Raw genomic sequence first — 23982 nt, forward strand, 5'->3', positions numbered from 1 at the left:
GATGTTGAACAGTGTGGGCCCGAGGACCGAGCCCTGCGGAGCCCCACTGCCCACGTCCTTCCAGGTTGAGAAGGACCCATCCACCACCACCCTCTGGGTGCAGCCCTCCAGCCAGTTGGCGACCCATTTGACTGTGTGGGTGTCTACACCACAGCTCCCCAGTTTCTTAATGAGAAACTAATTCTTAATGAGGTAACTAATTTGCATTAGTTACCTCACAATTATCCAAGACTTCTAAGGTACATTCAACACTAGTTGATGAACATCATAGTGTCCAGTCCTTGGCCTCTCTCAGTACACAGTCTTTGAGGGTTTTGTGCTTCCAGAACCTTGCATCTCACATGGAAGCTGCTAGTATAGAAGTGTACAGGCTCAAGCTCAGGAAAGAAAGCAAGCAGGATGGAGACTGACTAGGTGCAGCTACATGAGATGCTTTCTTGTGCATTAGACTGATCCAATGTTCAGTAAAGCATCACTGTCTATACGTGCGCAGCAATTACTGCGCAGTAAATTAATTTTAAATGCCATAGATACAAGCACTAGAAAATGGTGCTGTAAGCCAATGCGCCAAAGTGCATGTGTAGATGCTGACCAGAAGCAAATTGCTCCCAGTCAGCCCAGGCAGCAGGAAGCCATAACTGGGGCTGCCTGGCAGCTGAATAGGAGGAAGCCATAATAGGGGCTGCCAGGTGTGGCTGGGGGAGCTGTACTGGTTCCTGGGGGAGCTCCTTTCCAGCCTTGCAGGGATGAGACCTTGAGCCCTGGGGAGCTGTGACAGCTCCCCTCTGGCCCCTGGAGCCCAGACCTGACCTGTATGCTCCTTGCAAGCCTGTAGTTGCCCCTGGAGCCTCCTGCCAGGGTAGGGCTGGCACCTGGGAGATCCTGGAACTCCTGGCTGCTGCAGGGGGATAGAGAAGGGCAGGAGCAGCCCTGGACTAGGCTGCTCCTGTCAGGCTAAGTTTGCTCCCAATGCAGGCGCACATGCAGACACGCACGCTAATGCTCTTGAATTTTCTGCACAGAAAATTCAGATGCATTAATTGCACATATAGACATGCCCACTGAGAGGCATCACAGACTGGTCTATGTATTGTAGAAAGCTATGTGAAAGTCAGAGAGTAAATTACCAGAATGAGAGCTTAGAGTTTTGTAGTTTACACCCTGCCTCAGCTCTTTATCTCAGCAGCCTCTTTACTAAGTAAGAGGGGTTAGGAGCCCATTACAACCTTATCAAGGCAGAATCAAGGACCCATTGGATTCTAGCTGGAAAGTGGAGCCTACCGCAGTGTAGTCCTGGCTGATAAGCAGGAAACTAGATTGACGAAATATGGCGGGTGCTGGTGATGTGCAGTGAAACCATTCTGAGGCAGTAGGCAAATGCAGGCTGCTGGTAGGAACCTCATAAGAGAAACTCTTGCATAGAGTTGATAGCAGCTGACTCTTTGGAGAGATGGGAGAACTGTCCCTTGCTGGTCAGCAGAACAGTGCAGCTGCAGATTTGAACACTGCCATCACCAGGACATCTTCCATGCACAGAGGAGGGAGAGCAGTCACCAGGCCCTGTGCAGCAGTCTGAATAGACCCCACGCCCAGCACAGCTTGTGACACTGCCAAGGTGCAGAATTCCATCAGCCCAGATGGAGCAGCTGAAGGAGGAACCAGCAAGGCTGCAACTGGGCTGGAACCAATGCTGGAGACCAGCAGCCCAAGCATGGATGAAAACTTTCAGGTAAACTGATGATCTGCATTGACCCAAGAGCACAGAGCACTAAGTCACTACTAGTCATCAGCAATTGAGGTCACAACACACAATCTGTCTGGGGCACAAGTGTTCACTGTTTGTGACTTCAAGAACTGAATCATCCTGCCACCTGACAGCCTTTGCTCCATGCCTGTGGGCAGGGACTACCAGCTACAAAAAAGGCTGGTCTGTAGGGAAAGTGCTGTAGGATAAATGAAGATGAACACTAAAGGGACTCTCCAGGGTCAAAACAGCAGACAATAATGTTCTTATTGCAGTGTAAGGAGATACCAAGGAAGAGGCCACCTAGGACCACAGAACTGAGCTGCAGTAATGCTGACAAGCCCTACCCTGGACATCTATTGAGAGGTGGACCCTGAGGAACCAGTGGTAGAGGATCTATAACTGTCATGTGATCAGGCATCCATGTGCATCAGGAGGTACCTTAGAAGCAGAACTGATTCAAGCCTGATGGAGCCTGCTGCAATGTAATCCTGGCTGATAAGGAAACTAGATTGAGAAAATGTAGCAGGTCCTGGTGATGTGCAGTGAAACCATTCTGAGGCCAGTGGAGAAATGCAGGCTGCTGATAGGAACCTCGCAAGAGACACTCTTGCCTGGAGTTGATAGCAGCCCACAGTGTTTGTTAGCAGACAGGCTCTATGCTCAACAGGAGGGAAAGGAGCTCATGGGTGTGCTGCTTGGAAGAGGAAGGCATCATCAATTCTTTTGGTGCTGAACAGATGTAGACTTGGCATAATTAAGAAGCCATCCATGAGCTCACAAGGTTACAGCAAAGCCAGCAGTCTGTGTTGCAGCAGGACACAGCTCTGTGGATGGATCTAGGATCTTGAAAATATATGTATGGTAAATGGTGTGGTGCATCATCACATATAACACAACATATATTTTTCTCCAGTTAAAAAGAAACTAGAATATTTACTACTAATCTAGGGGCCTAAGGCTTTATTTTCCATTTTAGATGATTGAAGTAAAAACAAATAGACCTTTATTAGAATGTATGTTCATTTGCTATATCATATAGCAGGTATAAAAATACAACAAGCTATGCAAAATGTAATCAAAATATGTTGTTTCATTAGTACTGTAGGTATGAGAATTAAATATACAGCTCTTTTTCAGATTCATAAAGTAAAATCTAACTTTCACGAAAGCTATTTCTACACCTGAATTAACATTTTAGCTAGAGTGAAAAACAGTCTGAAGTGTTGTGAAATAGGATCTACATTACCAAAAGCAGCTAACCAGCAACATTGCAGAAGAAAGGAGAGCTTGAATAGTGAAACATCTAGGCCATTAAAAAGGAGAGAGGGGTCATTAGCCACCTGTGGAATGAAAAGTTTAGAGGGAATCAAGTAGATTATAGTGAGTCAAGGTCAGCTGACTCCCTCACTGCTGCTTGAGTAGAAATTCTGCTGCCATTGCCAGGCAGCTGATTTTAAACTTTGGGTGAATCAGGAATCAAAGCTAGATGTGACTGCACCTCCCCGGATCTTCCCCTGCACAGCTCCTATAAGATAGCTACAGAATTAGATAGCTGTGGAATAGGAGCAGGCAGCCAAATATCTGGACAGAGGGGTCCAAGCCCTTAACTGGAAAACTTAGAAAAAAATCTTCAGCTGTTAGCTGGCTTCAAGTATAAAAGTGAGAAGAAACGAGGCACATGAGCAGTACAGGGAACCCACAGGACACCACCCAACAGGATAGAGGCAGCACCTGTGTGGAAACAAGTTTCTTTGTAAGACAAAGAAATCATAGGAGACTAGTTTGAAAATCAGGACATTCAAAGGACTAGGAGATCTACCAGGTCACCTTATGGAGAGCTTAAAGTGATTAGAAGAATGTGAGGGTTGTAGCATCACCCTACATTGGCCCATCCTCTGCTAAGCAGTTGTTTCTGGACTTCCACACAAATCAGTCCTGCCTCATCAGTCCCCATCCATTCTGTCACCACATCACTTCTCTTGGCTCTGGGATTATTGATGACAAGATTTTAGCAGAATTCACAGGTTTGTTGGAATCTGACAGGGGCCACATTGTGGATACTTCTGCTATGACTGTTATGCCAGTTGTTGTGAACCAATGGGATGTCTAAAGCCAACACCAAACGATAGCCTGTACTTACTAGCTGGCATTACATCACCTGATATCAGAAGAAAGGTAGTGAGCTAAAAAGAAAGTTCATGGCAGATGGAAGATCCCAGGTATCGACTCTATGATCCAACAGAAGTAACCAAAAGGCTTGAAAAGTGAGTGAGTGTTGTGATCAGCATTGTGCTGTTGGACACGACGGCTAACAGGGATGACTGAGGTTATGGAAGGAAAGGTTATGTGCAATCAGGAGCTCTGAAATGGACCTGAACTCTACAGAGGACTTTCCAAGAGGGGTGGATCTAGATTGGTCAACATGGTGATGCCTGAATCACCTGTGCACACAAATGGATGATCAAAAACAAACGTGATCAAATGGGGCTACTTTAGTGACATGGATATATATGAGTATGGCGAAGTGCAGACCACGTAGTATATGCTTGTTTGCTGACTCCTTGGTGAGACCTATATGAAGGAGGACCTTGCTACAGCAACAGAAAGAGCCATTGCTTGTGCATGATTTTGGAAAAGCATCCAATTTATGGCAAGGACATGAGAAGAAGACAAAGACTGTTCTTGGTTGGTTGCCTCCTCTCTTCTCATGTCTATGACTGATTTTCTTCAACTTTAGGCTCAGAGCTGGCTGTAATGAAGCTGAACTTCCTCGACCTTGGTCCTCGTGAGAGGAGCTGGCCTGTGCAATATGTTCCTTGGGCTCCCTTTTATAGTTCCCATCCCTTCTCCCACACTGCAAGCATTTGCAGTAGTGCATCCAGGAATGGGACAAAGTGGATGTAAATCCCTGCTCCCCTCCTGCCCCCAACTTTGGCTATGCTCTGAGGTTACTGCCTTATCAGTACAGGCTTTTGCCAGAGCTCCATGTAAGCAGTGAGCTTGGCTGTTGCTGTTCACCTTTCCTCTCTTCCCCCCTCCTCACTTAAATTAGCAGCAGGTGAAAAGAGAGGATGAACATAGTGGCAGCGCTCAACCCCTGGGCTCCTGTTTGGGGGGCTCTGGCCAGACCCCATGAGAGCTCATGATGTACAGCACAGCCAAGGTGGGCTGTGACTGCTGTTGCAATCCCTCTGGAACTGATCTAGGACATTTGAGGCTTCCCTGAAAAGTGTCTGACTTATGAGGGCTCTTCTCTCCACATTTTCCTGTGGCCTTGTCACTCTCACTTCCTGTGGCCTTGTTACTTGTCATTGATCCCCATTGGTTACTTGGCATCATCCAGGCAGCCTCCACACTGGTGGCCAGCACCCCCAGTGTACAGCAATTTCCAATAATGCTGTGCTGGTGGTGTGCTGGTGACCGGAGGTGGTGGTGGGGTTATAGTGACACACTCTGGTGTCAGGTAGAAGGTTCTCATAGTGTAATTTGGTGGCCGTGCTTCCAGAGCCTGTTTGCCTGTGCTGATGTCCCCTGCTCTCTGGGTAGAGCTAGTTCCTGGGGCCTTGCTGCTCTCCTGGGGTTCTCCCCCTTCTGCCCTCCAGCCCTGAGCCTCTGCAGCAGCTGCCTAGAAACCACAGGGAAGGGAGTGATGGAAGTGCCTAGGCAGTGAGTAGTGGGGAAGGATGGGTAGACAGACAGTTTGATTTAGGGAGGAAACAGACACGTTCCCTCTTTGTTTTCTCCTTGTCAGGTGCCTCATGCCCTCTTATTTGCTCTCCATCCCCCCTTCAGCCTCTCCCCCCACCATGAAGCAACACAAAATTTGTTTTGCCTGCCTGGCATGAGCTTAGGTTGCAAGTCACTGGTAACAGTCTGCCTGCTTCCCCCTGCCAGAACTGCTGTGCCATCCTGTGAGAGTATGTTGGAGGGTGTAGCCCCTGTGCCCCATGTTGCTTATGGGATGTGGCTGGAGCCTCCATAGCCTCCTACCTTTGCCCTGCTGTAAGAACTTCCTAGGCCAGTACCTGTGCCCCCAGGAGGTGATAGCTATTAGCTTTCCTGAATGGCTACTACAGCCTGGCCCTGCCCCACCCCCTCCTCCTCATCCAGACATCAGAGCTACTTCACCATGGCTAGGACTAACCACAGGGTCCCTTGCAGGTGTCTCAGTCACCACTCCCTACCCTTCCTCCACCACTCTGCACCCACTCCATTGCCCCAGGCTCTCTCTCTGTGACACACATGCCATGCTGAGAAAGAGCTAGGGAAGGAGGGAGGGGTGCTTGCTGTGTAGTCCCAGCCCTTATAAGGTCCCTGCTACAGTGCTGTTTCACAGGAACCTCCCCCTCCCATGGCCCCAGTGAGCCATCTCTGGCAATCCCTGCAGAAGCTCAGACCGGTTTGGGGCACTTGGTGAAAGGTAGGATGAAAGACATCCTATCCTCAAGACCTGAGTCACACTCATGCTGACATCTGCCCTGGGACAAATGAAAACCCCTGAAAGAGGCCACTGCCAGATGGGATGTGGGAACAGGTTTCCAGTTGAGTGTGCTGGGATGTGTTAAGGAAGGGCTGGCCAGTGGGGAAAGGGACACAGGGCATTTGGAGAAAGCCTGTCCTGGACAAAGAGCATGGATTCCTGCAAGGGGAACCAGAGCTGCAAGCCCCATCTGCATGGGGGAAGCTGAGGCAGAGGCAGGTTGGGAGACTTGACAGAGGCCATATAGCAAGTCAGTGACAAACCTGGGAATAGAACCCAGGACTCCTGGCTCCCAGGATCTTGCTCTGAGGTCCCAGGCACATACTTACCCTCCACCAGCTTTGTAACTAGTGCCCTCAGAGTTTGCTCTCTGCTACCCTGCTCCATTCATAGGTTCATAGATTGTAAGCGGCTGGAAGGGACCATGGAAGATAATTGGGTCCAGCCCCCTGCACCAAGCAGGAAAGACAACTGGGTCAAATGACCCCAACAAGATGACTGTCCAGTTTCCTTTTGAAGATTTCCTGAGTAGGTGATTGCACCACCTCTGGAGGGAGCTTATTTCACAGTCTGGACACCCTGACTGTGAAGAAGTTTTTCCTGATGTTGAATTTGAAATGTTTTTCCAGGAGTTTGTGGCCACTACTCCTTGTTTTCCCAAGGATACCCTGGTGAACAGTTGTTCACTGAGCCTTTGATGTACTGCCTTAATGTAGCAGGAAGCTGTTACAAAGTCCCCTCTTAGCCTTCTCATTTTCAGGCTGAAGAGTTTCAGGTCCCTCAGCCTTTCCTTGTATGGCTTGTCATGTAAGTCTCTGATCATACGGGTGGCTCTTCTCTGGACTCTTTCAAGCTTGTCTACATCCTTGTGAAAGTGTGGCGCCCAGAACTGGATGCAGTACTCCAGCTGTGATCCCACCAATGCTCGTGTGGGAGAGAGCAGTAGCACATCCTTTAGTTATTTTTTTTTGTCCCTTGTACTCAGTTGTGTTTTTTGTCTTCACTGGCCCCTAAGTAGTGGGGGCACTAAGTAACATGGTGGGATTAGGCCCATGACCCTGATGAAAAAGCAAATAGGCCTGTGGGAGGGAGGGAGTATTTTCCAGCTGGGAGGCCAGCAAAACTTCAGGGAAAGTGCATTTTGGCTAAATGGCCTAGGATGAAAGCCAGGCTCAAAGGCAGGGAAACAAAGCCCAGCCCTATGGGCTGCTGGAGCAGCAGGAATAGTGACTTGTGACTGAAGTGTCTGTTGTTCTGGAAAGAATGCAGCGCCGAAGAATCCTGGGGAACTGGTTTTACTCCTTTTGTCTGCTGACTGGATGGAGCAAGGGGGAGAAGGCTCCACCCCTGCCAAAACATATAATTTCTCTAAATGGTCCAGCTGCAGATCATTGTCACAGATTTCAGGAGCAGGAGCCAGAGCTCAGGCTTTGCTGGGGCGGTGCGGAGAGCAGCAAGTGATGGCTTCCATGGGGTTGCAGGTGCTCGGCATTGCCTTGTCTGTTATCGGCTGGCTGGGCACCATCCTGTGCTGTGGCCTGCCCATGTGGCGGGTGACAGCCTTCATTGGGAACAACATCGTTGTGGCCCAGATCATCTGGGAGGGGCTCTGGTTGAACTGCGTGGTGCAGAGCACGGGCCAGATGCAGTGCAAGGTCTATGACTCCATGCTGGCGCTGCCTCAGGACCTCCAGGCAGCCCGAGCCCTGGTCGTGATCGCCATCGTGCTGGCTGTGCTGGGCATCCTGCTGGCCATCGCTGGAGGGAAATGCACCAACTGTGTGGAGGATGAGTCTTCCAAAGCCAAGATCATGATCGTCTCAGGAATCATCTTCCTTATTGCTGGCCTCATGATCCTCATACCTGTCTCTTGGTCGGCGAACAACATCATCCGGGATTTCTACAACCCTCTGGTCACAGAAGCTCAGAAGCGGGAGCTGGGTGCCTCCCTGTACATTGGCTGGGCTGCATCCGCTCTCCTGTTCATCGGTGGAGGGCTGCTCTGCTGCAACTGCCCTCCCAAAAACGAGAAGCCCTACTCTGCCATGTACACAGCTGCTCGTTCAGTGCCAGCCAGCAATTATGTGTAGGGCTACACCTGCCCTCTGCTCCCACCTCTACTCAGGATGCTTATTTTCTTTCCAGGAAGACAACCGCATAAGTGACCAAGAAGCCTCCATCCTGCACAGATCCATCCTGAGCAGGCCTTCTGCTATGCTGATCATCAGACTGTGTGCCTCCCCATTGAGCTACCTTCTCCCCTCTTCAGCCTGGCCCCAAGCCTGACTACATACACAAATTGGCACAACGCTTCCAGCTTAAGAAGATGGCAGCCTTTCTGTTTCAAGGGACAGCAGAGGTCCCTGAAAATCCCAGCTGCTCAGGCACAGCCCTAGAGAGTCCCTGCTACATAGCAGGTGGCTGTGCAGTCCCCAGTGCTAAGAATCTGCCACTGCAGCTTGTTTGTGCTGGAGCCGAGGAGCTGCTGAAATCCAAGGTCACCTATGCAGAGCCAGCCTTGCTTGCAGGGCCTGCTCACCGCTCAGCCTGGAGGCTCTTTGCCACCAAACACTGCCAGAGACTGAATGGGCCAGGGTTAGGATGAGCCTGCGAGAGACCAGATGTGAGAACAGGCGAGGGTGGAAGCATGGGGACTGGCAGCCAGGATGTGTGCAGGGATATGGGGGGAGGGTGGGACAGCATTTGCAGGTGCTTCTTTGGTTCCCTGGTTCTTTAATCCAAGTACAGTTGGGACAGAAAGAGGCTGCCCTGATGTCTATGGCAGGGTGAGATGGAGCCAGGCAGTGCAGCTGGGAGCAGAGGGCATGTCACTGCCAGAGGGTGGAAGGGCTGTGTTGTCTGTCAGGCCTTTCGGGTCACCCCCAGTAGAAGGACACAGCCTCTTTGGCTTCTTCTAGGGCCACAGCAGGTCTGATGGGTCCTGCCACAGGGGCTGACAAGAGGGTTGTGCTCTGCACTTCTGAGTCCTTCAGTAGGGAAACAGCCACGGGGCCCTTCTGTGTGTCCATCCATGTGCCTCCATCTCCATTGTCTCATTTGAGTCTCAGCCTGTCACAGTGTCTGTCTGTTTGCCTAAGTGACTGTCTCAGTGTCTAACTCTCCATGTCTCCCTGCTGCAGTGCCTGTCTCAGTGTCTTTCTGCCTGTGCCTCTGTGTTGTCATGTCTGTCTCCCTGTCACAGTGCCGGTGTGTCTGTCTCACTGTCTTTATGTTTCTGTGTCAGAGTCTGCCCTCTAGCTTGTTGAAAGTGCTGGGAGGGTGGGGCTCAATAATGTTCACAGTGTTTTGTGCTGGCATGAGCCCTAGAGCTGATGCTGTTCCACAGGGGTGACGCTTTCTCTGCTGGTCACTGGGAAACCAGCGTAAGCTCTCTTGCTGGGGTCACCTGTGTCTCTACCAGGCAGGCTTGCTGTAGAGATGCACACCCACCCTTGTGAGTGTGGTCATGGTCTCTGCCATGGTGTCATTGCCAAGTGGAGCCAGCAGCTGGTTTGGCAGGCATTGGAGGGGCTCTTCGTCTCCCATCCCCTGCCTGCCTCTTTCCCAATTGGGCTCTGACCAATTTTGGGGCCTGTTTTTGTGTACCTGTGCCTTTTTTGTCAGTGGTATCTATGGGTGGGGGAGTTCCTGTGGTGGGGGCTGGAAGGCAACAGCCCAGCTGGGAAAACCGGTTTGGGAGGCAGGAGCAGAACCAGGCAGGTTGAGCAAGGCAGAAGGGAAGGGACAGGGACTTCCTTAGGTGGCTATGTCTGGGAGCCTCCCTGGGATGTGAGTCTGGCTCAGCCCGAAAACAGGAGCTGCAGTGCAGGGCTCCCCTGAGCCCAGGCTTTCTCTGCTTGTCTGTTGCAGATGCCCAGGTATATCACAGTGTGCAGCCCCTTGCAGGTACCACTGGCTGGAGCCACCAGTCTGATCTGTGAGCTGAGTGGCACCCAAGGGGATGGACAAAGTCATTGCAGCAGGCAGCCATAGACACCCACATAGTAGGCAGGCCTTGGCTGCCAGTTGCTCTGTCCCTACTATACTGGCTCAATGAGGGAGCTCTAAGTGTCCCCTCTGGATAAGGGAGCCCCAACAAGTGGCAGATAGGCTGGGGGGTGGAATTTGGGGGATGCCAAGAGGAGCTAAGGCACTCCGATGGTGCTAGCCAGGAGGCTGAGAGTGTCAGAAGGTGGCAGGGCAGTGCAAGAGGGGCTGGTGGGGTGCTGATGATACAGGACCTTGTGTCCTTCCCTGCTCCACAGACTGGGGCTCTCCCTCTTCACAAGCTGTTGTCCAATCTTCCTTCCAGGGTTTGTTAACTACAGTGTGATATAATTTTCTACATTAAACTGTAGCTGCTTAGAGCCCTGCTGTGTTGTATCTTTTTTAACCTTTCGGCTGAGTCTGGAGCAGGAACCTTCTTCAATACCAGCTTCTTTAAGAACATTGTAGGCGTCTCTGGAGCGGGCCTGGAGTAGGGATTCAGCACCGGGAGGCCTGGGTACCCTGGAAACCATCATCTTGAAATATATCCAGCACTTGTCCCCTTTGCTCAAATTCTCCCCAATCTGGACCTCTGTTCCCCTCACCCCCTCCAGAATCAATCTGACCCCATCTTGTGCCCCCTTAGCTGTTGGAACCAAACCTGATGGTGGGAGAGGGGAAGACAATAGAAAGCATGCCACAGGCCTCATGCACAGAGTATGGAGTGGGAGGCAGCTGGTGGTGAGCAGGAGGGGATGAGGAATCCTAGCCCTACTCGCTGGAGTATCTGCGACTGCATCCAACATGGAGCATTTTTACATGTGCTTCCAATGCAGTGCCAGGCGCTTTTAATTAGCAAGCCATGCTAAGTAAAAGCACCTGTGCATAAGATGTATCAGTAGCACAGCGTGTCCCCACGCTGAGAAAATGGCATCAGTGCTCTTTGAACTAAAGCACATCGAATGTATTTTATTTCGAAATGCACTGCCACCATTTTCTCAGCGCAGAGACGTGCTGTGCTGCTGATACACGTGATGTGCTAGGCTGCCACAGCATGTCAATTTACACGCTCCAGCAGACTTGATTAACTGAGTCTGCTCTGACACACTGGATTTCCAACACATCGGAGCAGGCTCCCCACGTGTGTAAATGCCCACGGTGTTGTCTGCAGATTTGCTAAGTGTGCAGTTAATCCCATTGTCCAAATCATTAATGAAGATATTGATACTGGATCCAGGACAGACGCCAGATTGGCTCTGAGGGTGTAGGTAGGCTGTGAAGGTGGGAGAATGTACTGGAGGGAGAGGGAAAATGAAGAAAACAGAGGGAGTCAGAGGGAAGGGGGGAGGCAGGGAGGCGAGACTGAAACCAGTGACAAAGAAACAGGTGACTTATAATTGAGCAGTGTGATCACTGCAACAGCAGGAGGGCGTATGCAGCCCTCCAGAGCTTGGTGACACTACCTAGTATGGCAATTACGTGCCAGCACTGATTCACCTGGCATGGCTCCTGTTTTCATTCCTGAATGAAACAAGGTCGAGCCAGCTCATTGCTGTGAACGAAACCATGAAACTGTTTACCTGCAACTGCTGAGCAGTTTTATGGGCCTTGCAAAAGAAGGCTGCAGACGCTTCCATGGGCGGTGACGCTGCTCAGTCTTACCCTTGACTGGCACCTGCTCTGCACTGTGCAGCTGCAGCTTAGCAGGTGTGGCGGGTGAGAGATCCCCTCCGGCTTGATGTTTTGCCATTGCTATGGGAACGGTTCTGCCATCCAGCTCTTAACCAAAACCCTCCAGGAAATGAAAGTGCTTGATGAAGGCAGCACCTAACAATTCCCATGACCCTTTTTAGAGCACTCTAGAATTACTTACTGGAAAAGCTTGGGAGTCCAAGGTTTTTTTTCTCTACAACACCACCTCTTGGTCCCACCCCATGTTCTCACTAAGTATGCACTCAGTCCCATTGTTCAAATTATTAATGAACATAATAATGCTGGACCCAGGGCAGGAAGAGAAAGGAAGCATGAAAGGGATGTTGAGATGAGAGCAGACTGTAGTGTCTCTAATGAAGGTCATACAACACTTTAAAATAGAAATACTCATGTTCAGTTGCTTTTAACTTTTAACTAAATGACCTCTACTGTGAAAGGAGTAGCTGGTAGCAGTGGGAGGCTGTTACCCCCTTCATGGGCCAGGCACTGAAAGAGTCTTAACACCTTTTGAACCAGTGGGTTACACAAGTATTTGCTAACAGCAACGGAGCATTTTGGACAAGGATTCCTGTGCTATGTTCCTGGCTGTAAGAGCACAGCAGTTTCTAGTGGTTAGAAAACTCATAACCCCTGGGGTAGAAAGACTTGCCTCTGTTCTCAAAGGTGAGGTGGCTGAGAGGATGAGCTGGGTGCCTACCTTAGCACCTGCCATATTCTGGCCCAGGAGCCTTCACTCAGTTGTAATGGCTGAGAGGTGCACAGAATTATTAAGTGACAGAGATGAGATTTAAAATCTTGGCCATGGTGGAGGGTACAAGAACATCCATGGGGAGGTGACACTGGATAGTAAAGGACTTCCTGGCACAGAAACTTAGAAAGGAGCTAGGGGCTGGAAGCTGAGGTCAGACCCATCCAAATTGGACATAAGGCTAAAATTTAAAAAACAAGGAGGACGGGCCCTTGGAAATACGAGTCTCCAGTGGATGCCTTTTTGTGAGGAACACTTCAGCCATGCACAAGTCTCTGGGCTCAACACAGGGGTCACAGGGTGAGTTGTGTTATGCAGGAGGGCAGATTAGATGATATAATAATGCCAATTCTTGCTCCTCAAAGTTCACCTATGGTGCAGAAACCCAACAGCAGCCCCAAATACCACCTATGCCAGTATTGTTCATGGGGGTTGGTGTGGTACAGGCTGGCCAGAGTGACTAAGGAGGCTCTGGCAGAGCTGGGAATAGGACTCCAGTATGTGGAGCCCACCTAGTGCCATGGCAGCCCCCGTTTTGGGCCAGACAGGCTTTGAGTCTGTAGGAGTGGAGACCTCTGCCCTTCAGAGGTCCCGAGGGCAGAGGCTCTTCCCCATGTTGGAGTGTGGAGTGCAGTGCTGTGTCGCTAACTGGCTCTCTTCCCCTGTTTCCTGGCAGGTGAGCGTGTGCCTAGCCCTTACACCATGGCAGTACTGGCCCTGCAGATGGGGGGCCTGGCACTGTCAGTGCTGGGCTGGCTGGGCACCATCCTGACGTGCACGTTGCCCATGTGGAGGGTGACAGCCTTCATCGGCTCCAACATCATCGTGGCACAGGTGTTCTGGGAGGGGCTGTGGATGAACTGTGTATATGAGAGCACAGGCCAGATGCAGTGCAAGGTCTACGACTCGCTGCTTGACCTCTCCTCGGACCTGCAGGCTGCCCGTGCCCTTGTTGTGGCCTCTATTGTGGTGGCCTTTTTAGCCCTTCTTGTCTCCATCTTTGGGGCCGAATGCACCCGGTGTGTGGATGACAAGGGAGCCAAGGCCAAGATCTCCATCACTGCAGGTGCTATCTTCATCCTGGCTGGGGTGGGGCTGCTCATCCCCGTGTCCTGGTCAGCCAACACCATCATCAGCAACTTCTACAACCCTATGGTGCCAGAGGCCCTGAAGAGGGAGCTGGGTGCCTCCATCTATGTGGGTTGGGCATCAAGTGCCCTCTTGGTGTTTGGGGGGACCATACTATGCTGTTCCTGCCCTCCAAGCGAGGAGGAGCCCTACTCTGTGAAGTACAGAGCAGCCAAGCACTCCAGTCCAGGCAGCTACCCTCTGAGGAACTATGTGTGAGGGCCCTGCCCTTGGTGAGGCTAAGAATCCTTCCTGGGGAGATATCTTTACCCAGCCCCTTCCCCATACTTGCAGGGTCCCACTGCACCTGGCCATGGAGAGGTGGGCATCAAGCCCAAACATGTGCAGTTTGTAGCAGCTCCCATCCTGCCCCACTTGAATATACCCTTGGCTATAGAATATTCCCTGTGTGTGTCCCCTCTCCAGCTGCATTCTACTCTGTGCATGCCACCTCATCCATAACGCACTCCATGTGTACCTCCTTCCCAGCTAGAGCTCACACTTTTATATTTTGCCAGGTCAGGTCCTAGGTCCTCCTGAGCCCTGCAGCCCATTGGGTTGCTATGGCTACAGCACAGTAGTTTCTATAGCCAAGGGTATACCAGGAGCGATGTGGGTAGCACTACATCTGGCCAACTTGCACTCTCCAGCAAATGGCTGGCTTTCCCCCTTATAGCAGGGGCAACTTGGGACAGCCTTTGGCACAAGCCCAGAGAAGGGCTTGGAACTCTCATCTCCAGGGCTGTAATGAGACTCTGGACTACTGTCACCCTACACTCAGTCCCTATGGGTACAGTGGCTGAGTCCCTGAGTGGTACAGGCATTCTTGCTCTGTACTAATCACTGTAGCCTCTGAACACCCTCCCATCATGCATGTAGCACTTCTGTCACCTAGTGGTTGCTCTCCTGCCCTCTCCACGGGGAACAAGCATATGGTAGAGTGCTATGCTGTGTGGTGTTCTGATTTGTACTGCATACAAGCATTATGATATGCTTATGTTAACAAAGGCGAGCTGGAGCTCATGCCATCCTGGAGGGAAAGTGCACAGGTTTGCAATTGCTCGTAGTTCCCTCCAGTGTTGGATGAGACCCCAGAAATCTCTGCTTCCTGCAGAGACAAGCTTTAACCTTATTACAGGGTTCCATGGGACCAGGGGCTTGTACCTGCCAATTACAGTCCCCATCCCAGAGTTTTAAGTGATCTGGGTACCCTGTGCCGTGGAGAGTGGAGAGCCTGGAGGATAGGGACCAAGTGTAAGGCTCCTGCCGTGCAGCCTGGGTCACTGGGTTAGCTGTGTAAAGCTCAATCAGACCCCTACCCTTTGGAAGTGGGCCGGCCAAACTTAACAACTAATCAAGGCCAGCTGGCCCCCAGCCCCTTCCCTTTGGTTCTGGGGCTGCATTTAAGGAACTCCTCTAGCACCTGAGCCTTGCTGCATAACTTGCTGGTTTCTGATCCCTGAACAGCAGCTCCTGTCTTGGAAACTTCTCAGACTTTCCCAGTTCCTGATGCTACTTTTGGCTTGCTCCTGGATTTCTGCTTTGGATTTCCCTGCAGATTTGTTTCCTGGCTCCTGACCCCAGTTTGGCTCTGTTCTTGGACTTTGCTCTGCAGAGTATCCCTCAGATTTGGTAACTAGGCCTGATTCATGGATCCTGACCCTGGCTTGGGATTTAGTTCCTGATTCTTGTCTCTAACACCCACCCCTCCTGGCTCTACTCGCTAGGCTGGACATTCCAGTGGACTGTGACCCCGATGCCTTGGATCTTGATGTGCTCCTCTCTGGGTTGGCAGTGTAGGGAATAGGGAGAGGTGTGATGTGCCTGTGTTAGCTCAGGTGTTTTTTTTGCTGTTGTTCAGCTGCAAGGTGATGAAGAAATGACTAGTTGAAGCCAGGCCTCTATTTGCTAGAATGGGCTAGGCCTCCTGGTCAAGTGAAGATGCTAAAAACTGAGGATGTAAAAACTGTCCATGTCTTTCCCCCACGGGTTTCCTCCCCATAGTACCCCATGCCACATGCCTGTCAACTGCACCTTCTCCACACACACAAATTCCATTGATGCCTTACAATGGGCCTGTCTCTGCCCAGCCTCTCGGTCCTCCTGGGTGTCTGGTGACCATGTTCTCTCTTTGAGCATTGGGACAATTTCCACACCTCCATCAACCCAACTCAGGAATACTCCACCCAGCAAATTCATTTCCTAGACACCATGGCGAAGGTTTGCAATGGCTACAGCACCACATTGTATTGGAAGCCAACCAACTGCCACAGCTTCCTTCACACCACCAGCTTTCATCCTAAGCACATCACTAGATCCATCATCTACAGCCAAGCTCCATTACCTAACTCTGATTCTCACCACACCACCAGGCCTTGCAATGGACCCAGATGCTAGCTGTGCCCCCTCATCAACATGGCACACAGTATCACTGGACCTAGTAATACAGATTATAATATCCAAGGTTCATTTACTTGCAACTCTACCATATCATATACACCATCATCTACTTACAGTGCCCTCTTCTGTCAACATCAGACAGACAGGACAATCCCTACATGCAAGAATAAGTGGACACCAATCTGACAGTAGTTCTAGAAAGATGCACAAGTCTGTGGGAGAACACTTCAACTTCCCTGGACGAGTTGCTGACCTCAGGGTAGCTGTTTTTAGACAGCAAAGCTTTTTAAATAAATGACTTGAACAAGAAGTTGTAGAACAAGAAATCATCCAGACTGGATTGTTAAATATGGTTTAAACAGGGACTATAGGTGAGAGGCACTGGCATGGCTTGGGGGGATGCAGGGGACTGTGGGTTGAGTGAGGGGCACTAGCAGAGCTGGGGGGCTGGGGAGGCTGCAGGTCAGGAATAAGGGGCACCAGCAGGGATAGGAGTTTGCAGGTCAGGAGTGAGGGGCACTGGCAAGGACAGGGGACTGCAGGTTAGGAGGGGCACTGGCCTGGCCTGGAGTGGCAGGGGATTGTGGGTTGGGAGTGAAGGGTACCAGCAGGAGTGTGTGTGCGTGTGTATGGGGAGGCAGGGCGCTGTGGCTTGGGAGTGAGGGGCAATGGCAGGGCACGGCCTATCACAGTTGCTCAGTGACACAAAGCACCGGGGCGGGGGGAGGAGACAGCCACAGCTGGACCTGCATCCTGGTGAGCGAAGAGGGCAGGGAGAGCTTTGATTTTCCATGATAAAAAGAAGCAAAATCAAATGCCAAAATGTATAGGTATTTACAATGTATTTTATTATAATGATTGAGGCACTGGTAGGCTTCCAAATTGCTTTAAAATGTTTGATGTTTGAATAAAACATTGTGTTAAATTGAAAGACGGTGGCATTTCATTTTAACTGTGGAAAAATGTGGATTTAGGGTTTCTTAAATCAGAGAATGTGGGGGTTATCAGAGAATTTGCAATTTCTAAACAGAGAAAACCACGATCTTTGGTGACAACATGTTTTCCAGTGGGACAACCCTGAGCTCAGCTGAGGGAAGCTGCTGCTGTTGTTTTGTCTTTCTGTTAGAGAGGAACTGCTTTGGAAGGGGACAGTAACTTTAGGGGCCAAGAGAACCAAGGATAGGTGAAGCAGAGAGGTTTTAAAGAGTGACTGTCTAAGTGGACTAGTGCCTGGTCCAGCCACCTTTTATTCTTTGCTACTACCCCTTTCCCAGGCCAGTTTGAACACGGCGTCAAAGATAAAGCACTGACAGTCCAGACTTGTTGAGTTGGTGCATTAGGATCAGTAGTTGTATTGCTGTAGCACTCAGAGGCTCCATTGCAGTGGGCACTGAGCAGAGCAATCCCTGCTCCAAAATGCTTACACTCAGTATCTGACAAAGATAACAACTGCAGAATGCAAATAGGGAAACAGAGACAGTCCTGGGCACCGAGGCAGACAGCAGGCTCAGTATCCCACATGCCCAGCTACTGCTGTGGGGGAGACAGTGACAGACGAGAGGCAGCAGGTCTTGAAGTTATCCAGAGGGATCTGTCAAGGCCAGAGGAAAGGGAGACTTTGGTTTTGAAGATGCAAGGGCCTGGCAGGGAGCTGAGCTGCGGGGAAAGCTCTGGTCACTCCATCTCACAGAGCAGACAGTACAGTGCAAAAAGGTACAGAAAGGCAAGGGGGTGATTTAGTACAGAGCAGCTGCTAGATGAGAAAAGAAGCCCCCATCTCTTCATCTTGGCAAAGGGATAACTGAGGGTTGGGGTAAGATGGGGGCCTATAAAATTATGAATGGTATGAAACAAGTGAATAGGGAGCTGTTATTTACTGTTTTCCAATCTAAGAACTATGATAAGGTACATGAACAGAGCATGCCCCCAGTGGTTGGGGGGCATGGCTGCACTGGTGGTGGTGAGTGCGTGGCGGTAGGAGCCTGTCGGTGGCGGGGGGTGGGGTGGCAAGTGCCAACCATGGATTGGCGACCACCCGCAGGCACCACCAGTGTCAGCGGCGCCTTTTTGCAGGGTGTGCACCAGCACGCGCAGGGGATGCACATGCACCCATGTGCACCCCTATGCATTGCCCCTGATCAGGCAGTAGGTTTAAACAAAGCTAAAGGAAATAGACAGGCAAGGTTCTTGCCTGCCTATGTACTTAAACGAACACAGCTACAGCCCCAAACCCTGCAAGCCAAAGGAAATGCTTTTTCCTGATACCACTGGCACATGGACTTCATAGAAGAGGAGTTTGTGGAGGCCGACAGTATAGGTGGGTTCAAAGAGGGATTAGGCCGATATATGGAGGAGAGGTCCATTGGGATTACTGAACACAATGGCCAAGACTGTAACCTTAGGCTCAAGACGCAATGACTCCTTGCAACTGCCAGGGTCTGACAGGAGAGGTTGCTCCATACCCAACCTGTTTCTCCGCCAAAGCATCTGCTACTTGCCATAGTCAGAGGCAGGCCTATTTATTATATAGACATGGTGAGCCTGGGCCTACACGGAAATGACAAACCTCCCACATAGGTTACAGGGAGGCGACTAATTGTGTAATAAACACTTGGGACAAAGGATGAACAAACAGAAACAGGAGTGCAGGTCAAAGGTTCCAAGGGGAGACACCAAACAGAGAACACCAGCGAGTGCCCACTGCTCTTAAATGCATCTAAGGAGCTTGTGGGTGTGCTGCCCAGAGATGTGCACAGATGAGTGCGAAGATAACTCTGCTGCCAACTGGATACCCCCAGGACAGCGCCTCCTCTGCTACAGGCTGAATTCTGAGCTGGAGTGACCTTTGGTCTCATTAGCATAGCGGAGGCAAGGATGGTTCTGACAACTTTTATTCCAGGAAATCTGCTCTTGATTTACTGCACTTTAAAGTCCCTAATCCTAACTTCTTTGTGTAAACAAGCCCTTTACAGTGCCATACAGCATGAAGCAGCAGTAGAAAGGACAAACCAGCAGTGAATCCCAGATGGCAGGTCAGAGCTGCAGAACTCAGTGGGAGGACAGCCCAAAGGCTGAGATGAGGAAAGACGAGGAACTCAGCTTTGGCCCTGTCAAGCCAGAGTTAAGAGCATGACATCCTTGAGGAGACAACAGGCTGGAGGTTCAAGTAGACCAAGGGGCAAACCTGAGTACTGATGAATATCTGTGAGTCATCAGTGCAGGATATAAATTAGGGCTTGGGCTGAGATCATTTGAAATGGGGAAGGAGAGGGGGAGGAATGACCTGCCCCTAATTTTCCCCAAAAGCTGGAGAGAGGATGAAGAGGAATCCCTGTACAAGCAGCGTGAGAGGAAAGGCAGTCATAAGGTCTAGATCCCAAGGCAGCTCACAGGTGAAGAAAAGGTGGAGCACAAAGGTCTAGCTGGGCAGAGGCTGTTGGAAAACTGGCAAGAGCTATTTAAATGAAGCTGGACCAGATGGTCACAGGGGAAATACCATGATCACCATGGTGGTTTTCCCAGGGACAGGGGATAACCACCTTTCTGGCATGGGGTAGTACCTATGGAGGTAATGTTACCCTCCCATGTTCATTATCCGTGGGAAGATCTTGGCATTACACCCACTTTATGGAAATGGGAGACTCCTCACTAGCTTGCTTCTGCAGCCTTACAGAGAGCGAGCGAAACCTGGGGGCATTTGAACCCCAAGTCTCCGGACTTGGGCTTATACATAAGATGCTTGCCAAATGATTTGGAAACACCTGAAGCCCCTGGTCGGGGTGGTGGATGTTTTCTGGTAGTAGGGCCACATATGGAATGACTCTTGAATAACTCTCTGATTTGGAATTGATTTGGTTGATTTGGCTTGGAACATGAAAAGTTTTATGTAAAAAAATAGTCTAGTGCTGCTGGAGGATGGCACCAGGTAGAGGTCCTGATGGCTCACTCAGTGACCTGGGAGATAAGGGGAGGAAGGGTAGGAGATGGTCACACCTGGTGTCTGAGTTGGGATAGACTGAGCCTGGTGGTACTACCAGGAACATGAGCTGGGAGGCGAAGAGAGGAAGCTGAGGAGAGATGGCAGCTGGAGAATCACTGGGGTGGTGCAGTAGGTACGACTGGGGAAACAGGCTGCCCTGTTGCTGAATCAGCTTTTTGTATGTTCCCAGATGTCAGGTGGACACAGCACCATCCAGAGTATGTTGATACCCATCCAATTGAGATGCACCCCAGACTACTTGTTCAGCAGGACCGGGGAGAGTATACATGGAATCAGTAGGTTTGCAGAGGCAAGAGAAGACAGACCCTCTATGGCCCTGGCTCCTCAGCACTTCCGGTACACATACACCACCCCAGAGATGTAGTCTGAGTTCTGGGTGCTCTCCTGCTCTGAAGTTGCCTTTTCCCATTTCTCAACTTCCTGGGTAGAGACCTTTGCCCACAGGCCTTGCTCCTCCAGGTCCTCCAGCATCCCCTGCAGCTTGGCCATGTATTGCAGGTTTGTCACATTGGTCCTCGTGGTCAGGCACAAGAACCCTCCTGAGGGGGAGAAGAGTAGGTTACTCCTTGGTGGGACCATGGATGGTGGCCTGTCACAGCTGCACCTGAAGCCACAGACAGGATGAAAGCAAGATGGGAAGAAAATAGGAACAGCTTATGGACTGTGGGGTGGAGGAAGCAAAAGGAAAGGGCAGGGGCAAAAGGGACTGGAGGCAACCCAGAGGCTCCTAAGGGAATTGCCTCCTTTCTTGCTCAGATGCTTTCATGGATGGGCTGCTAGAGGGCCCCAGCTGACCCAGCATGTGCAGGGCACCAATACTAAAGGTGAGTGACACTATCCTCTGTATGCATTCACACTAGTGCTGTAACAACAGTGCAGCCCACTGCCATCTGTTGCAAAAGCTCCCAACAAGCAACTCTTGATGCAAAGGGGCCAAGCCCTTCAGTGAGCCAGCATCTTTGTCACTATGCCATAACCAAATGCTTCCAGCATGCAGTAGCACTGTTGGGTCTCAATTCAGTTCCCAAGAGAGATGCAGCACTGACCAGGTCACTGAGACTGGATTGCAGGGTCATGTCCATGTGTAACCAGTGATTCTCACCCACAGTAACCCATACAGAACAGGTTGGCAGTGCTCCTGGGAACTGCCAAGCCTTGAAGAGTGGCCTGGAGCACCTCCTGCTCCTTCCCCTAGCTCTGCAGGGGGCAGTTTCCCACTGTAGAGGCCAGGGTGGGGAATTCTGTGGCTGGACAGTGAATGGGGATATTGACATCTCCCCGCACAGACAGCACCAGAACCCAAGCCTCCCATACAGGCCTCAGGGGAGAAGCACAATTCTGCACCTGAATCCTCCTACTCTGCTGTTTTCCTCACCTTTCACAGAGCCAGCCCTTGGGCTCAGCTCTCAGCATTGAGGACTGCTTGGTATTTGTGGGCTTTAACCTCCTTCTGTTACTGTTGGGAGGGCCCACTAGGTTTCTTGGCCCACTTCACCACTACTGCTTCTGTGCTGGGATTGTGGCACAGAGCAGACACCAGCATTGCTGCCACTGTGCTGATGATCCCTGCTCAGAGCAAAGCTGGACAACAGGACTAGAGGTGCCAATGCCCTGGATGCTTTAGTGGTACTGTGAACTGTGAACTGTGGTACTGCCCCCATGGAGCTGCACTGTGTGGGATGGGAGATATCCCAGAAATGGCTGATGCTCCCCAGGCTGTAGGAAGCAGATCTGAGGGAGGAGAAAAGGCCATTTTACAGGGGGTTCCTTAGTAAGATCCTCAGTTCCTGCACTGGGCAGGGCTGGCTGTGCCCTAGAACTAGAGCAGGAGGTCTGTGGAGGCCGTAGTAAGGAGCAGGAGGGAAGCACGGGAGGACAGATCGACCAGCCAACCTCACCTGGTTTCGTGACACGGAGCAGCTCTGGGACCACACTGCAGGGCACCTGCCCTTCACTGAGTGCCCCTACAATGATTACTGCATCATACTGGCCTGGTGGAAAAGAAAGGCAGAAGGATTTCCAGTTCCTACCCCTGCTGTAGCCCCCTTCCCTCCTGCAGGGCATTGCTGCCATGGCCTGTCACTTAGTGGAAGAGCTCCCCTGCTCCTCTCTTCCAAGGGACTGGCTCTGTCACAAGCCACTGGGTAAGACAGCATCTGCCCTTCTTGGGCCTGCAGGGATCATCATTAACTCCCCACCACACTGGTCCTGTAGGAGTGACCTCTTCCATGGGGATAATTGTCACATCCCTGGACACAGGACCACCCCTTGCTGTTCCTTGGGAGTTGTCCACAGGGGAAAAACACCATATTTGAGTGCCTCCAGGAATGCATTTTGGCTCCCTTACCTGTGGGCACTGGCAAGGGCTCCTGGCCCAGAATACAGTGCTTCAGCTCCTGGTATAGCCCCTTCTGGCGTGCAATCTCCAGCATGCCCCTGCTGCCATCCACTCCGTGCATGCGGCTGAACCCCAGCCCCTGCAGCTGGGAACATGTCATGGATTACAGCCCCCAGTTACCTCTTGCTCTGGAAGGGGAGCGGGCTGCCTTGTTTCCCAGAGCTACCACCCCCCAACACATGGCCCCTTCAGAACCATGTTCCAGCTACATTTTACTGGTTGCAATGAAGCCAGGACAGAGACTGAGGCAACGTGAGCAGCAGGATCCTCTCTCCCAGACACAGAGACCATGACTATGACTAGCAGGCACAGCCTGTTTCTCACCAAAGTCCTGGGAGTTTTGGGCCCCAAGAAGCACGGGGAGTGCCACAGCTGCTACAAGGGGCCCCTTTCTCCAACAGGTGGGGCTTCCTCTCATTGCATGGCCCCATGGAAAAAGGTTTCTAACACTTGGTGAAACAAGGCCCTAGAACAGAGTCCCCATAGGAGTAGTGGGGCCAGGAGGCCTGAAAAGTCCTGCTGGGACTGTGACCTGCCTTATGAACAAGACTATATTTTGCTGCTGCCTGCAAAAGCGATGGACAGGCTCTGCCCATCTCTTCCAAGATGTCCACTCAGTGGATGCTCCCACCTGCAGGGCTGGGCCCCAGAGCCTCCTTCTGGTCCGATTTGCTTCCCACCTGCTCCTTCTGAGCCCCATGTTCCCACCCTGCCCCTGGGGGCAGGCAGAGCTAAAGGTCAAGGCAGAGGTGGAGGAGGGTTGTTGCTGTGCTTGCCCAAGGCACTGCCTAAGCAGAACTACAGCAGCAACAGCTGAGGGGAGGCCTGGAAAGGACAGGGCCTCATCCTGAGCTCAGAAAGGCCAGGAACCTGCTCACAAACAGACACTCGGACCCCACAGTCAAGGGCTGTATTAAAATGGGACTAAGTGAAATGTACTGGTACGACAGAAAGACAAGAAGAGGACGAAGGGGAAAGAAATGGCAGAACTCCTCTGGTGGAGAGGGTCTGGCATAGACTTTTTCATGAGTAGCCCCTCTGAGGAGGAGAGTGGGTGGGGGTACGGGTACAGGGATAGGTGCATGGTTGTGTGAACTGTGTAACGGGTTTTTAGTGTGCTTTGAGCTACCAAGTGAACCACAAGGGCCAGTTGGCAGTGTTGGAGGTGGAGTTATAGATATATATGTGTATATATATATATATATTTTTTTTTTTTGCAAAAAAAAGAAAGGGGCAGGGAGCCAGGTGGGCAGGACCAGGTCCCTGCCCTCCCAGCAGCGGGCAGGCAGAAGCCCCAGCGGCTGCAGCACCAGGCCGGCCCTCCAATGCGGCCCAGCCCGGCTGCCCTTACCTCCTGGGCCACGAGCCCGGTGCCACAGGC

General features: G+C 51.3%; 3 protein-coding genes across 3 annotated transcripts in view; 2 read left to right on the forward strand and 1 right to left on the reverse strand.

The window, feature by feature from the left end:
• The window catches only part of LOC109317664 (claudin-4-like), a 26015-nt gene extending 11430 nt beyond the window's left edge, over nucleotides 1-14585 (forward strand). The window contains exon 3 of the mRNA XM_019546477.1: nucleotides 13352-14585. Within this exon, the coding sequence (XP_019402022.1) occupies nucleotides 13378-14022 (645 nt within the window). The 5' untranslated portion in view covers nucleotides 13352-13377 and the 3' untranslated portion in view covers nucleotides 14023-14585. The remainder of the gene's footprint in view (nucleotides 1-13351) is intronic.
• On the forward strand, nucleotides 7181-10594 carry LOC109317663 (claudin-4-like). Its single transcript, XM_019546476.1, has one exon. It carries the CDS (start codon nucleotides 7547-7549, stop codon nucleotides 8315-8317), a length of 771 nt encoding a protein of 256 aa, XP_019402021.1. The 5' UTR covers nucleotides 7181-7546; the 3' UTR covers nucleotides 8318-10594.
• Nucleotides 14586-20062: 5477 nt separating the features above from the next.
• On the reverse strand, nucleotides 20063-23976 carry WBSCR27 (Williams Beuren syndrome chromosome region 27). Its single transcript, XM_019546478.1, has 4 exons — nucleotides 23953-23976; nucleotides 22551-22686; nucleotides 22102-22194; nucleotides 20063-20742 (listed from the first exon to the last, which is right to left on the reverse strand). Exons 2-4 carry the CDS (start codon nucleotides 22660-22662, stop codon nucleotides 20528-20530), a joined length of 420 nt encoding a protein of 139 aa, XP_019402023.1. The 5' UTR covers nucleotides 22663-22686; nucleotides 23953-23976; the 3' UTR covers nucleotides 20063-20527.
• Nucleotides 23977-23982: the final 6 nt, after the last annotated feature.

This window comes from Crocodylus porosus, unplaced genomic scaffold, assembly GCF_001723895.1.
Source record: "Crocodylus porosus isolate Cpor-Errol unplaced genomic scaffold, CroPor_comp1, whole genome shotgun sequence".
NCBI lineage: Eukaryota > Metazoa > Chordata > Crocodylia > Crocodylidae > Crocodylus > Crocodylus porosus.